The following is a 15,788-nucleotide window of genomic DNA, read 5'->3' as shown; positions in this document are numbered from 1 at the left end:
CATAATGTTGTAATCAGTACAGCGGGCCCCCACAGTGGAGGCAGCAAACTCTACAAGTTGAGAAGAAGAGCATCTATTTTTCACGACGACAGACGAGTATCTGTCAAAATGTCTCTCTCAGCGACAGATTCTTAGGTTTAATCACTGGGAGCTGTGAGTGATTATGTAAGGACTGTGAACTCGCAGGTGATTCTGAGTAAGGCTTTCTTGCAAGAAGGAGGTCACAGATTCGGAGACAGATGAGGTGAATCATATGAAAATGCACTCAGGAGGCATTTCACTGCAAAATCAAAAGAAAAAAGAGAGAAAATATATTTTGCATTTCGAATATAAAGACCATAAAGATAATTAGAATTGTGACATGCTCAACTTAAATTGCTCAAATTATATTTCTTATGATCTTTATATGATATGATATATGATATATGAAACAGACTTTCTATCTGAAATAGGTCTCTTATGTTCATTAAGGTTGCAAAAATACAGTAAAACAGTAATATTGTGAAAATTCTTATTATTATCAATGTTAAAAAATTTGCTTTATAATGCTTGGTATTTTTATTGAAACTATACCTTTTTTTAGGATAATTTAATAAATGTAAAAAAAAAAATAAAGCTCTAAATAAAGCATTAATTAAGTTCTAAATCAATCCATCAAAATATTAACTATATCTTGCATATTTATATAATCATTTTAAATTAAACATATAAATTATAAATAAATGAGCTGGATTGGACAGTGAAGAGAAAGTGTCTAGTACATGTGAAATTCATTGGAAAATAATGTTTAAATATCATTCCAGGATGCACCTATGATTAAATACATGAACAATTCTACACATTTTAGGTCTCATTCCCACACTTCAATTTTAGTTAAGTTTTTAATTATTTTAATATTACTATAATGTGTGGAAAACAGTAATAATGACTCCAAACATTTGATACACAGCATGTTTCTGTAAACGACTACAGTAAAATTGATAGGCCCTGCACATCAGTTTAAAAAACACAACACATCCAAAGGTCTTCACACTTCCTTTTTCCTGTGCCTCTCTCGGGGAACAGGTCTATATTGACCAGTCGGCAGACTTATTGAAAGAGCTGCCACAAAAGTAGGTTGCGCGGTTGGTCAATGGTATGGATTTCTGGGTCTGTAGCAGATCTCACACAATCGCCAGAGAGAGAGAAAGAGAGAGTAAGTAAATGAACAGAAATCAGAGCAAAGAGCCACGTCGCCTGCTGCTTCCTCTTCTGTCCTTCTTTCTTTCTTCCCTTCATGCGTTTCAATCCTCCCTTCCAACCCTACTCTATTCCCATTTCATCTCTGCTCCTGGAGGCATGGCTTAGGCTCATATCAGAGATCAGAACTGGTGTAGGTGTGTGTGCGCGTGTGTGTGTACCTTTATGAGTTACAAAATGATCCATTGATCCATGTTGTGCTTGCTTATCCACAGACTGTCAGTATGTACCATTAGGGATCAATGGACAGTACATTTATGTGCTTGAGAGTTTGAATGCATGGTTTTAAATATATATTTGTGAGTTGTAGCGTGTATTTTTTTCTCCAGATATATGTGTGTGTACGTGGGAGCTGAGGTAGGTTTATCTTTGGATATGTTCAGAATTGAATACTATTTTTGAAAGAAAGTATCATGCTGTGTGTATACAGCGCCTACTGTGCCAGTTTTCTGTGGGCGTGAGGACCCAAATGATGCAACATTTGCCAGAACGTGCAACCAGAGCGCACTGTGTGAAATCCTGTATCCCATAATGCAATGCGATCAACTTGACATTCTATTCTGACAAATGAACAAGATCAATATGAACTCTTTTGACTTCATTATTTGATCGGGCTGTCAAAAGTTAAAATTAGAAATGCAAAATAACTGGATTTATTTATGAGACGATAACTGGATGGCACTTGCCGAATTTAATATGCACTTAATGAGTAAAAGCAACAACAATATAGCTGTTTGAAATATTCATATTGATTTGAGTACTACTTTTAAATACTATGCAGTACTTACAGTAAACTTGTATTTTACACTGGCGCTTTTAATTGTAATTACAATAATTCTCTCAATAAAAATAAGATAAAATGTTTATTTTATTTTGTAAATACTTGGAGTTTTGAATGTGCCCCTATTATGGATTTTTTAAGATTATTAAGTGAATGAAAACATCCTGCAATTTTTTTTATATGAAAGTGCACAGTGTATAAAGTTATTGTCTCTCAAAAGAAAGAGTCGACTCTGAATCATTGAAACGAGTAATTTTTAAAATCAATCCCAAATAATTTCAAGTTGAAATCAACATGAAACATTAGCATATTGCCCGCCCACTTGTAAAAATTTTATTCATTAGAGTTTTTAACTGTAATTGCAACAATTCTCACAATAAAATGATAGAAAATAGTATTCTATTTAGTTAATGTTTTAATATTTTTCCTTTTTTTACTCATTACAGTACAACAATTCTCATGACCAAAAATGAATATAATTATATTTTTAAATTATTTATTGGAGCTTTTAACTGTAATGACAATGATTCTCACACTAAAAACTAAAAAAAAGATTTTTTTAGATTTTTTTGTAATAATTTATTCATTGGAGATTTTATCTGAAATTACAATAATTTTAACAATAATATATATATATATATACTGTATATATATATATATACAGTATATATATATATACAGTATATATATATATATATATATATATATATATATATATATATATATATATATACAGTATATATATATATATATATATATATATATATATACACACAGTATATATATATATATACACATACAGTATATATATATATATACACATATATATTTAAAATTAGCTATTAGTGAGTTATTAATTAATAACTAATAACACACACTTACTCTGACCAGTACAAACAAAGTCAAATGTCTCGTTTATCCAGGTTAAAAGTTGATGTGATAATAGTAGTGATAGTAGTAATAATAACAATAATGCAAAAGTATACAAATAAATAATTGCATACATACATACATACATACATAAAATAATAGTATTTATCTGTGAATGGCTATGCCACAACGAGCATCACTGCCTGAGTCTCCATGAAATATTTCCACATGAATATTCATCTACATGAATGCATATTTGTGAACATTCTGCATTTGTGTGCGTTGCAGTGAGTAATATTGTACTCCGTTTATTCTTGTGCGCATGTGTGTGTATTTAAACGTGAGCGAGAGAGTGGTCGGGGGTGTGTACACACACACACACACACACACACACACACACTCCTGCTGATGGGGCCCAGTGCCAGAATCAATAGAGTGCTTCTGAGGCATCATACTGTAGTACGAGAGAGGCCAGAAGAGATTTTAATAAATTCATTGTGTATGAGAGCCTGGCCTGGCTTGTCACTGCCATAGTCCCCCACAAAATAAAAATAAAAAAATTAATACAAATAAAATATTGGTCCTTTTGTATGTATGAAAGACAATATAACACCATCAAAAGCTGTGTCATCTTTTAAACTAGTGAAACTCACAAGGCTTTATGAACATTTTATGTTATATTAATTAATACAGACATGCCTTGCCAAAAGCTGTGACACATTTGTACAATACTGTCAAATTTTCAGTCGGTCGGTCACTCACTCACTCATATTTTTAACTTTGATAATAATGAAAAGTGTTTATGAAAACGACATCATCCTATTAGAATGATCTCTGAAGGAGTAATGGCGGCTGAAATTTCTGTTTTGCTATGACCACAATAAATGACATTTGAAATATATTAAAGTAAGAGTTACTTTTAATTGCAATATTATTTCACAATATTCCTGTTTTACTGTATTTTTGATCATATAATATCAACAAATGCATCCTTGGGGAGCTTTTAGGGGTTTCAAAATGTTTAACTCACGACAAACACAACAGTAACAGTCAAAAAGGGGCAAACATTTCAATTAAAGGAGTCATATCTTAAAAAAAAAAGAGGAATTACTTTGTTCTTTTCTATGCATTTCATATTTAAGCTTCAATTTTGATGTACTATGTGCAAAAAATTATTTTGAAATCGTCATAATTGCAATTTGTATTAACATACAGTATAATCACCTAATTTATTTATAAATGGATATTTAGTTTTTTTTTTGTGTAAGGGGCCTTGACTATCATTATACAAGATATACAAGTCTAAGAATATATCCTGGAAAATGTGAAAAATGATTCTATACCTATATGTAATAACCCGGCAAAAAATATAAGGTATCATACCAGTAGGTAATACACCTTAAACCAAATTACACTTATAAACACTATATTCTGTCCTGCATTACTTCATAGCTGCAATATAATCAGAGGGAGTCAGGCTTTAGCTAACAGGCACAAATGTGTTTTTCACCACTCATTTGGAGCGACTCTGCTATTGAGCTGTGATTTTAAAGGTCCAAGTGCAGCCCACTCTCTCTGGCTCCTTCGCTCTCTTCCCAACTGGAGCTTGGGAGGCTTCTTGCACTTGACAGAACTTTCTAACATAAAAACCACTTTCCTAAAAACCATCAAGCTGTCAAGTGAAGTGGAAAAATGAGAGAGATTACTGCATAAAGGCTGAGAGGGGGGACAAAGAGAAAGAAAGGAAAAGAAATGGTGGGATGGCTCAAGATTCTCCTGCAGATAAAACACATAAAACGTTCCAATGACTTTTCTTCATTTCTCCAGATTTATTTATTCTGCTCTCTCTCTCTCTCCTTCTCTCTTTCTTTGTTTACTTAAGCCTTTGCTATTCACAATAAAATGTGATTATCTTTGAAGTGGCCATGATGGCTCATACTGTACACATTGAAAATTAAACATCATGTATCCCCATAGAGAAAAATTAGATCATTTGAAAAACAACTGGAGATTTCTGGTTATATTGTAAATATAAAATCAAATATCTCAGATTGTTTCAGGGTTACTACTTAACTAAAATGTATATATTCTTTGCCAATTAAATTTCAATAAATAGATGTAAACTAAACTAAACTAAAAAAAAAAAAAAAAAAAAAAAAAAAAACACTAGCAGCCAGGCCAACTATTCTTATTTTCTAAAATGAACCAAACATAAACCTGAAATATAAATATATATCATAAATATAAATATATGTCATATTTAGAAAAAGTAAAAAAATGACATAAACACACAACAAAATCACTAAATTTAAGTAAAATTAAAAATGAAAAAAAAAAAAAAAATCATAATAATCCAATTACTAATAAAAACTATAATAATACCTCTGATACCAAAATTATACCGGATTAAAAAAAAAAAAAAAAAAAACATTAATCTTCAATGTTTCCAAATTGGTCTCAACAAATGTTTATTTTCACATCTGTAAAGAAAAAGATTCCTCCAATATTTCTCATTAAATTCTTCCAAAACCAAATTATCTTAGATATAGTATCCATATTCATTTTACAGCTCTAATCCCCCTATTTTTAGAAAATATAATTCTCTTAAGAAATTATAGGAGAAACATCCGAGACAAAGACTAAAATAAATCCAACCAAGAACTCTATAAGTCTCATGAGCTCTGAATGAGCAACCCAAGCGATAAAATGTTCCTCTGGGTAATTAGTATTCTTATGAAACATTTGTGATAGGCAGAGCCTTCGATTGAATTCATTTGCAGCTGCTGCGTTTGCATTTCTTGCGAATAGATGTGCTCATAATAAGGCAATCAAGGGTTTTTCTTATTACAGTCAACATTGAACATGATGACTTACACATTCATGTGAGGTGAGGGGTGGGGGCGGGAAGCAAAACGTGTATGGCTGCGTGAGCGTTTTTTACAGAGTGAATATTCTCTGCACTAAAAGAAAGGAACTCCAGCAAAGTGACTCCCTCTGTACTCAACATCTATGATGTCATAATCACTCGCATCAAAGGTATTCTGTTCGCCACGGCAACTGTCATTCTCCCTGGAGGCGTCATTAAAACAGAACACACCAAACCAAGCTGAGCAAGAGCTAACGGAGCAACTTCAAAACACACACGCACACACACTACAACCAAACAATGTTAGAGCGGGACTGCAAGTTTGTACTAACCCAAAGAGGAGTGACGGAGTAGTACACACACACACACACACACATGCCTGCAGACATTCATATGGTACGCTCACACACACACACACACACACACACACACACGCTCAGAGACACTAAAATACACTATAAATAGGACAGCTCTAATGTGGTGCTGTGTAGTTCTTGCCCTTGGGTACAAGGCTCTTCCAGAGTGAAAGAGAGAGAGAGATGGAGAGGAAAAGGAAGGAAGAGTACAAGAAGCTAGTGAACGAGATTAAAAACAGAGCCAAAAAAGATGAGTTATCGCTTTCTGAGGGCTAACTTTTTGGCCAAAAATACCAAAAATACTAAATAAATAAATTTAGATACAATGTGCTTCAAATTTTAAAAGCATTACATGTAAATTTGGGTAGTTGACACATAATGCATGCACTATCCATTCTTTTTATTTACTGTATATTTATAAATATAGAAATATACACACATAACCATTCAAAAGTGGCAAAAGTTTAGGGTCTGCAAGTTTTTTAATGTTTACTACAAACAAAACACCCCATTAAAAATAGTAATATTGTGAAATATTATTGCGATTTAAAATACATTTTAAATTGTAGTGCATTTTAAATTGCTATTTATTTTTCTGATGGGTTATTTTTAAATCAGAATTTTCAGCATCGTTACGCTTGTCTTCAGTGTCACATGATCCTTCAGAAATTATTTTAACATGATGATCTGATACTCCAGAAATATTTTATTTACTATTATAAATGTTGAAAATAAATGCTCTGCTTATTTTTGTTTTTGTGAAATCGAAGCACATCATAATTCTTATTTTAAAAATCAATTATAGCGTTTTTGCTAAATTTGTATTGCAGAATAAAAGTAAATGAACACTTTTCTTTAGCAAAAACATTAATTAATTAATAATAATAATAATAATAATAATAAAAACAAAATAAAAAATAGCTGACCCTCAAAACTTGAATGACAGTATACATATACAGTTTTTATGATATTAAAATGTTCAATATGCTAACATTTACTTGTTACCACCTTCATCCTAGAACATCCCTGCATCTCACTATTCTATTTATCATCAATAGCACAACTGGTTATACAGTTTATTTATTTTTCGATTTATTTTGCAATATTTGTATTTATATTTACTATTTGTGGGGTTTATTTTTATTTATTTATTTTTGTCTCTGTGTTGTTGTTGCCTCTGTGTACTGGAAGTTTATGTCACTAAAACAAATTCCTTGTATGTGAAAGCATACTTGGCAATAAAGCTCTTTCTGATTCTGAATGTATTTTTATATATCTTAAAATTTACATGATTTGAAAAAAAAAAATGCTATAGTGATTTTTATATAGATTTCACCATGTCACATTGCCAACTTCCCAATAGTATTATATGTCAACTACCCCTCTGTACCAGTGTGCATGTGTTTTCTTATTTGCGTGTGTTTATGTGCCACTTTGTCCGTGATGACCTACCCCAGGTAGCGTCTTCTGCTCGTGAAGCGCGGTCTGAGCTTTTAGCGCTGATTCTCTTGCACAGTATGTGAGGAAGGCACAGCCTGTGAGAGGAAATAACAGAGACAGAGATAAATTAAAGACAGGTCAGAGAGGTTGAGACACAAGCAGGTGTCCGTTTGAGCAGAGCTGGGCTCTCTACCTTCATATTATTTTCGCCAACCCAAGAAAGACAAACAATGTTATTACATTTGTGTAGCAGACACAGAGACATAAGAGACAGAAGAGAGATGAAGAGGTTCTGAGAGCACATGCCCACAGCCATACACACTCATGCTCCCCAGAGAAAGATGGAGAGTGAGCGCAAACACAAGTGTGTGCGTGTGTGTGTGTGTGTTTGAGGAAAAGAAAATATGCTGCTTCTTTTCATTTTATGGCTACAAGGCCATGCTGGTATCATCATTTAACAGAGTATGTTTTTGTATGCTTGCTCATTAATTTGACAGACAATAAGGATGCTCCGTTTAGGAATTTTGGGCCAACAAAAAAATGCTGATCATTATTTTGTCAAAAATAGCATTCATACTAACACTCTCCAGATTTTTAAGTACAACCAGGCTTGCAAAATTGAATGTGCCAAAAAAAAAAAACTGCTTGATTTTAAATCAGCTTGAAAAAAAAAGAGAATATTATGTGCAAATAGATATGTATTAAACAAGTAGATTATCATACATTATCAGACAGTGAAAACAGACTGGTACAGGGCCAAACATAATGATAAATAATACATAAATAACAGACATTACAATTATTTAAACAGTTGTGTAAAACAGTCACATAATTGAGGATGAATGTTGCTTCTGGGACAATAACAAGTAATTTGTGAAAATTCTACAAAATATTAGGCAGCTAGATAACATTATCTTGTGACATATTTAAATGAGCGGAATTCACAACAACATGCAATACATTCCAGATCACCAAATATATACAATTTTAGCCCTAGAACTAATAATAACCGAATAAATCAACAAATGTAAGATTTAGAGACAATTGGCCCCAAAGCACAAGAAACAGTCCCTCATATGGCAAAAAATTGGTACTAATACTGATATACTGTACCTATACTGATATGGCGCTCCTTAAATAAACAGTATGCAAGATTTTGCACAAACTTTAAAATCATAGAGAAATGCTAGCAGATGAAAATGAACCAAATGTGCTGCGTGATAAAGGGATAAGCCAAAACAATAACAACAAAAGTTACGGAAGAGATCTGAAGGAAGAAAGAATGACTTAGCAAGAAAGTTAATCCAATCATGCCTGATGTAACAGGATCTTTTTTTCAGCTTTCAAGGCCTGTTGCAGCTCATGCCTCTGTCTTCCTGTCCCTCCACAGAACATCTGCCCTAACCCGCATTGATGTGCCTTTGTGTTAACATACAGCTCTACTAACAAGCACTCGATCTCATATGATGCTAATCTCACCCGGCTAAAAGGAACCGCTAAAGTAGTTTGCTATAAACAACCATGAATCTTTTCAGCGTCAACTTAATCAAAAATCCCTCTGGGATGGGAACTGAGTGGAATAACCACTGAACAAAAGCTGAAACGATTAGAGTCGCATTTGTACATGAAGTAAGTAAATTTGAATATGCAAAAGCATGTTAATGGATGCTAATGTTTATGCTAATCCTGCATTAATATAAAAAAATGCTAATATATTAATATGCTGAGTAAACATGATAATCTGGCACTGACATTTCTGCCTGCATGCTAATAGTGTCACAAACGACGATAAGATGAAATAGCTGATTGCCAACTAAAATGGAAAATTAAAACATTAATTTATTTTCAAACAAACCCTTGTTGGAGCAAGATGCTAATCTTTTCATTTTAATAACAACAACAACAACAAAAAAGAAAAGTAAAAAACATTTGGGTAATCAGCCATGTTAAAGTAATAATTCACCCAGAAAAATGAATTTGCAGAACAATTTTACTCACTCTAAGGCCATCCAACTAGTAGATGAGTTTGTTTCTTCATCTGAAAAGATTTAGAGACATTTATCGTTACATAACTTGCTAACCAATGGATCTTTTGCATGCAGCGAATGGGTGCTGTCAGAATGAGTCCAAATAGCTAATGAAAATATCACAATAATTCAACTCCACTCTATCAACATCTTGTGAAGTGAAAAGCTGCATGTTTGTAAGAAACAAATCCATCAAGACATTTTTTACTTTAAATGGTTGCTTTCAACTAAAATATGAGTCATCTATTCATAACATTGCTTTCTTTAGTGAAGAAGTTCTCTTGTATGAATCGGGAGGGAAATATGCACTGATAAAGTACTTGTTGCACTTGGCATCCAAAATTTGTTTTGATGTAAGAGGACAACAGGGCTTGGAATTTTTCACTGGATGAAGTGGATTACGGATTTTGGTCAGAAGCGAAGTTTTGAAAGCGCCTTAGTAATGGATTTGTTTTTTCAAACATGCAGGTTCTCATTTCACAAGATGTTAATCAATGGACTGGAGTCATATGGATTACTGATGTTTTTATCAGCTGTTTGGACTCTCATTCTGACGGCACCCATTTACTGCAGGGGATCCATTGGAGAGCAAGTGATGTATTGCTAAATCTGTTTTGATAAAAAAAAAAAAAAAAAAAAAACATTTACATTTTGGGTGACATCAGGGTCATTACATTTTAATTTCTGGGTGAACTATTCCTTTAACCACAGCTTCTACATTTTTTCCTTTGTCAGTTGTGGCTACTTTATTAACTATTTTGGTGGATACTAAAAGAAACAAATGACCTCAGGAGCAAGGAAACTAAAGAAAAATACAGAGTGACAGCAGCGTAGCTTCCTCCCTGCCTCTCCATAAAAGCCCCAGTGCCGCAGGGATGCTAAACACACACAAGGGACACACGCACTAGACGTCCACACACACACACACACACACGGGCCCCCTGAGGCTAGAGCATGAATCAGCAATATTCTTCCCCACTGTCCACTATGTGTGTTTAACCCTGGCCAGGTTGGGTGAGTGCATGTACGCTTGCGTATATATGTGTGTGTGCATCGATGTGTGTGTCTCCCGCAGTCCTGCCTGGGTTTTTTAATTAACTCTGACTCATTAGCGTTGGGGAGAGCTCAGTGTGACAGCTTGGCGCGCTCCTCTGAGGGCCTGTCATGTTATAGAACAGGCTAGAGCTCTCATGGGACACTTGTGCATGCTTCCCTGTCCCACTTGACAAGCGGTGGTGCACACACACACACACACACACACACACAGTAGAATGTACACAAGTATATGGGATGAATGGAAAGATAATGGGGAGCCTCTATTTGTTTGTCCTCTAAAAGCAATATTGTTTCTTTCTGTCTGGTCATGACAGCACTTTAAAGACGTCAGAGAGAGAGAATGTAAGAGAGAAAAGAAAATACAGTACAAAGGGAGCAGAAAGATGAAATACAACGGTCGGATGGTAATGGAGGGGTTTCGACCAAAAGCTGGAGGTTTGTGAAAATGAAAGAAGAACAAATTGAGTCTCGGAGGTTTGTCAGTGGTATGGGTTTTATTTGAACATCAGGGCACGTCTCCAAGCACTCTAAAAAAAATTAAAACTACAAACAAACAAACAAAAATTACTATGGCTTTGAGAAACTAAAAGCAGTTCTTAGCTGGTTTTGCTTCTAGATTCAGATTTTAAATAGGACTTCAAATGGCAACTAAAAACAGAATCTAAATGTTATCTTACAAAAGCAATCACTGAATGCATTTCCAATAAAACGCACAAACCCAAGAATACACTGCATTTATCTTTGCTGCAAGTTAAGCTACATTTAATGTAGTCCTTATGCTCACCAAAACTGCATTTATTTAATCACATATACAGTAAAAAGTTAAATATTATCACAGTTAAAAATAACTGTTTTTTTATGTTAATATATTTTAAAATGTCATTTATTTCAGAGTTTTGAAATCAGATTTTTTAGCATCATTTCTCATTAGTCTTTAGTGTCATGTGATCCTTCTAATATGCCGATTTGCTACTCAAGAAACATATAATATAAGGATTCTTTGATGAATAGAAAATTCAAAAGAACATTCACTTGAAATAAATCTCTGATGACAAATGTAAAACTGCCACATTTATTAATTTCTTTCCCAAAAACAACAAAAAGCAATGTTTAAACAGTGTAGAAAATCGAGTAGTAAGTATTATACCAAGTCATGAATTTGCACCAAAATATTCACATTTCATACTAAATTTGATAAAATGAGAGAACCATGGCTGAGAGGACAATCCACTTCCTCTCAATCGAACGCTATGGGTGTAAAACATGCATGCTGTGAAAATCACAGCACAAGGGAGAAGAAAGGATGACGAAAAGCAGGAGAAAGTGAAGTAGAGAGAAGATAAGATCACCAGGAATCTGTGAACACTATCCACTAGTGTCTTACACTAGCGTCTTATCTCTCCTTCTGCAGACACCCTTAAGCAACACATACACACACACACACACACACACAAGCAGGAGATAGATACGGAGACTCAAAATAAATAAACAGGAACAATGATAGCAAAATAAATCATCTAAAATGCTCAGGATACAAATCTTCTGGTCGCCAAAGTATCTTCACTCTACTGTCACTGCCCTCAATGCTCTGAAAAGTATTTTCAGCTCAGCAAAAAATAAAATAAAAAAACAAAAAACAAAAGAGTGTTTCTACCATTCCTGGGGTTACAAATGCCAAACACAATGTTCTTTCTTCACAAGTGTTCCAGTATGCAAAGTTTTGACAAAAGACCGCAAGTGCATATTTAGGGTTAGTTTATGAAATTGCCTTTCCTACAAAGCCCAACTGTCTATTATTGGAGAAACAGCCAAATGGCACAAACTGCCTCTCAGTATCACATCCCAGTCACCATGGTGATCGCTGACCCTGACACACACAGTCATACTCCGTGATGAGCAACTGTTACAAAACCTAGAATTAATGAAAGAAAAACTAGAGCTTGCTAGGTAGAATAGTGTTATAGTTTAGATGACCTTACTGTAGGTTTTAGTCTGAAGTTGTGCGTCATAAGACACTTGCATTAGAGCCACCATAAACTCTGCCATACCACTTATTACATAGTTTTTTGCCAATTGCAACACATGCAAAACTGTTCTTTCAGTATGATGAAAGAAAGCAAGAAAGAAAGAAAGAAAGAAAGAAAGAAAGCAAGAAAGAAAGAAAGAAGGGCTAATCAAAATTCAATATGAACTGTACATGCAAAAAAGGGCAATAATACAGCTATTAACTATTAAATGTATACTTAAATTATATGCATAACACTTTTATTCAGCAATGAAGAATTAAAATCATTGAAAGTGGCAGAAATAATGCAAAATATGTATCTGAAATAAATACTGTTCTTTTGAACGTTTCTATTAATCAAAGCATCACAACTGCTTTCAACAGAAAATAAATGTTTCTTGAGCAGCAAATCGGCACATTAAAATTATTTCTGAAGGATCATGTTACACTCAATCATGCTGAAAATTCAGTTTTGCCATAACATATTTAACTTAGATTTAAAATGACATTAAATGAAATTAATATAGAAAACAGTGATTTCAAAATAGTAATAATATTTCACAATATTGCAGTTTTATTGTATTTTGGATTAAATAATGCAGCCTTGGTGAATACAAGTGAAATTTTCAACAACAACAACAAAATCCTACTGAAATGTTGAGTAGATTTTTTTTTGTATACATGTATATATATATATAAAATATAAAAATCAATAACAGTGTCTAAATAGAGGTGGTTTGGGCTGAATTAATTTAGGATCCCCCAAAAAAAGAAAATTTCAATTTCAATACAGTGTTCACCTTGCAAGCACTGTAATAACTCACTTTTCTCAGGATTATTGCTTTGCACATCTTTCATGTGAGATTAAACTAAAAAGTATTTCAATGCTTTCAAAGAGAAGTAAAAACTCATTGCCACATGCTACTTTTTCTATTCCTCTGAAAAGATGGGAATTCTTCATATTTTTTACATTCTAGAAAACATCAATAACACAAAAGTTTTAAAACACAGGTACACAAATCCCTTCAATTAATACTTAAAAATGTTGGTCTGTAATTGATATTTTGTAACCATATTTGCATTCATCCAATTGTGTTTATTTGCATTTTTAAGTGAATACTGATTATTTCCGCAGCCTTTTTAAATATGGATGCTAGTGGTAAAAAGAACGTTGGATCAGTACTTCATTAGAACAAAGCCTTCAGGTTTTTATTTGTACAATAGTTTTTGAGAGTAAAGGAGAGTGCAATGCAATAGTGCAGGCATCATTTATAACAATTGGGATTCATGATATGAATAATAAATTATAGCAGCTTCTTCACTTGTTTTTGCTTATTACTGTCATTACTTATACCTGCCACTGCAAATAATCCAATTGATCATCTGGCCAAAAAAACATCCATCTTCAAAAGTTTCTGTGAGGGCAATAACCCAAGACAGTTTTGGCAATAATCACTCATGCATCAAAAACAACCACCAAATTAAGTAGCATGCGCACATAAACACACACAAACACACCAACACACACACACACACACACACACACACGTAAGCTGAAACATTTCCAGCTGCGGTTTGTACGTCTTCAAATCAGTATGTGCTGATCAAACATTTATTATTCCAAAAAGTGTGTCCGAGCACCTGTCAAGTGTGTCTGCAATAGTGCGTATTGCTTTCACGGTGGTAGAGATTGAGAAAGGTACTGAATTCCCAAAGTTCCCCCTCCTTGCTTTAACACAAGTATCCCAGTAGACCTTGGGTAATTTGAATAAACTGTCCTCCAATGGTATGAGAACTCAAGGTCTCCTGAAAGACTCTGGGACACCTTTGCGCCACTCCGCCTTGCCCTGCCCCCACATCCAAACAACATATCTTCTTAAAACATTTAATTGGAAGCAGTAAACCCCTGATTAAATAAAAATGCACTTCGAAGACAGCAATATGAGCTCTGAGAGTAATCAGAGAGAGAGAGAGAGACAAAACAGGAGAGCGAGAGAGATCTTCAATTACTGTGCCGAAACCACGTCAAGCTCTTTTTTTTCTTTTTTGATTCAATAAAATAAGCCTTAAATATTCAGGAGCTGTTTCTGGGACTAATGAGTCCTCTGCTTGAGTGATATTATTCCAGTGGAATGAAGTGGTAGTGTGAGGGAATATATTTCAGGAGGTTGGTGGATGCATTTCTAATGGGGTTTAATACTAAACCTGGATTCCCTATGCTGCTTTCCTACTGGCTGCTATCCCTGATGAGAAAGAACTCTGAGATGTGTATGAGCTGAACTCCCTGATGATATGACATATACTACGATCAAAAGTTCTGGGTCAGTAGTTTTTTTTGTTTTTATTTTTATTTTTTTATAATTTGATTCAGCAAGGATGCACTTAAAGGGATAGTTCACCCAAAAATGTAAAGGTAATGTTTATCTGCTTACCCCCAGGGCATCCACAAATGTCATCACAAAATTAGATTTTTAAGTCGAACCGTTGCAGTTTATCATTCTTATAATGTAAGTGGATGGGAATTACGACTAAAACATACAATAAAACGTAAAAAAAAAAAAAAAAAAAAAAAATTAAACCCTGTTACTCATTACAAACAAAACGATCAGTCTGTTCAAGAAACTGAACAGTATTTATATAGTTTTTTTTTTTACATTTGATTCATGCAATGTCTGAGCTGTTAGAATTCTTCCTGAATGCTTCCTGTTGTGCGCATTCTTAACAGCCACGGCATGTGGAATCATCTTCTTCTTCTTCTTCTTGCTTTATGGTGGATTGCAGACTTATAAGTGCATTACCGGTACCTAAAATCAAATGACTATTGACACTCTATCTACAATCTCAATTAGGAGTGTCAATGGTTCACTTGAGAGACAGAATTCATTTTTGGGAGAACTATCCCTTTAACTGATCAAAAGTGACAGAAAAAGCTTTTACTTTGATAGCAATAAATTCAATTTTAAATAAATGCTGAATTCCTCAAAATAATTATCATGGTTTCCACAAAAACATTAATCGGCACATTAAACATTAAAAACACACTGTTTTCAACACTTATAATCGTAAGAAATGTCTGAGCAGCAAATCATCTTATTAGCATTATTTCTAAAAGAGCACGTGACACTGAAGACTGGAGTAATGACAATGA

The 15,788-nt window shown here is 33.8% G+C and overlaps 1 protein-coding gene across 12 annotated transcripts in view; it reads right to left on the bottom strand.

Moving 5' to 3' along the window:
- Nucleotides 1–15,788, bottom strand: part of celf4 (CUGBP, Elav-like family member 4) — an 85,215-nt gene that overhangs the window by 53,964 nt on the left and 15,463 nt on the right. For all 12 annotated transcript variants that reach the window (XM_052587930.1, XM_052587933.1, XM_052587931.1 and 9 more), the window contains exon 2: nucleotides 7,565–7,647. In XM_052587930.1, coding sequence (XP_052443890.1) covers nucleotides 7,565–7,647 — 83 coding nt within the window. The remainder of the gene's footprint in view (nucleotides 1–7,564; nucleotides 7,648–15,788) is intronic.

This window comes from Carassius gibelio, chromosome B21, assembly GCF_023724105.1.
Source record: "Carassius gibelio isolate Cgi1373 ecotype wild population from Czech Republic chromosome B21, carGib1.2-hapl.c, whole genome shotgun sequence".
In the NCBI taxonomy this organism is placed as follows: domain Eukaryota; kingdom Metazoa; phylum Chordata; class Actinopteri; order Cypriniformes; family Cyprinidae; genus Carassius; species Carassius gibelio.
This window is presented reverse-complemented; position numbering and strand designations above follow the sequence as displayed.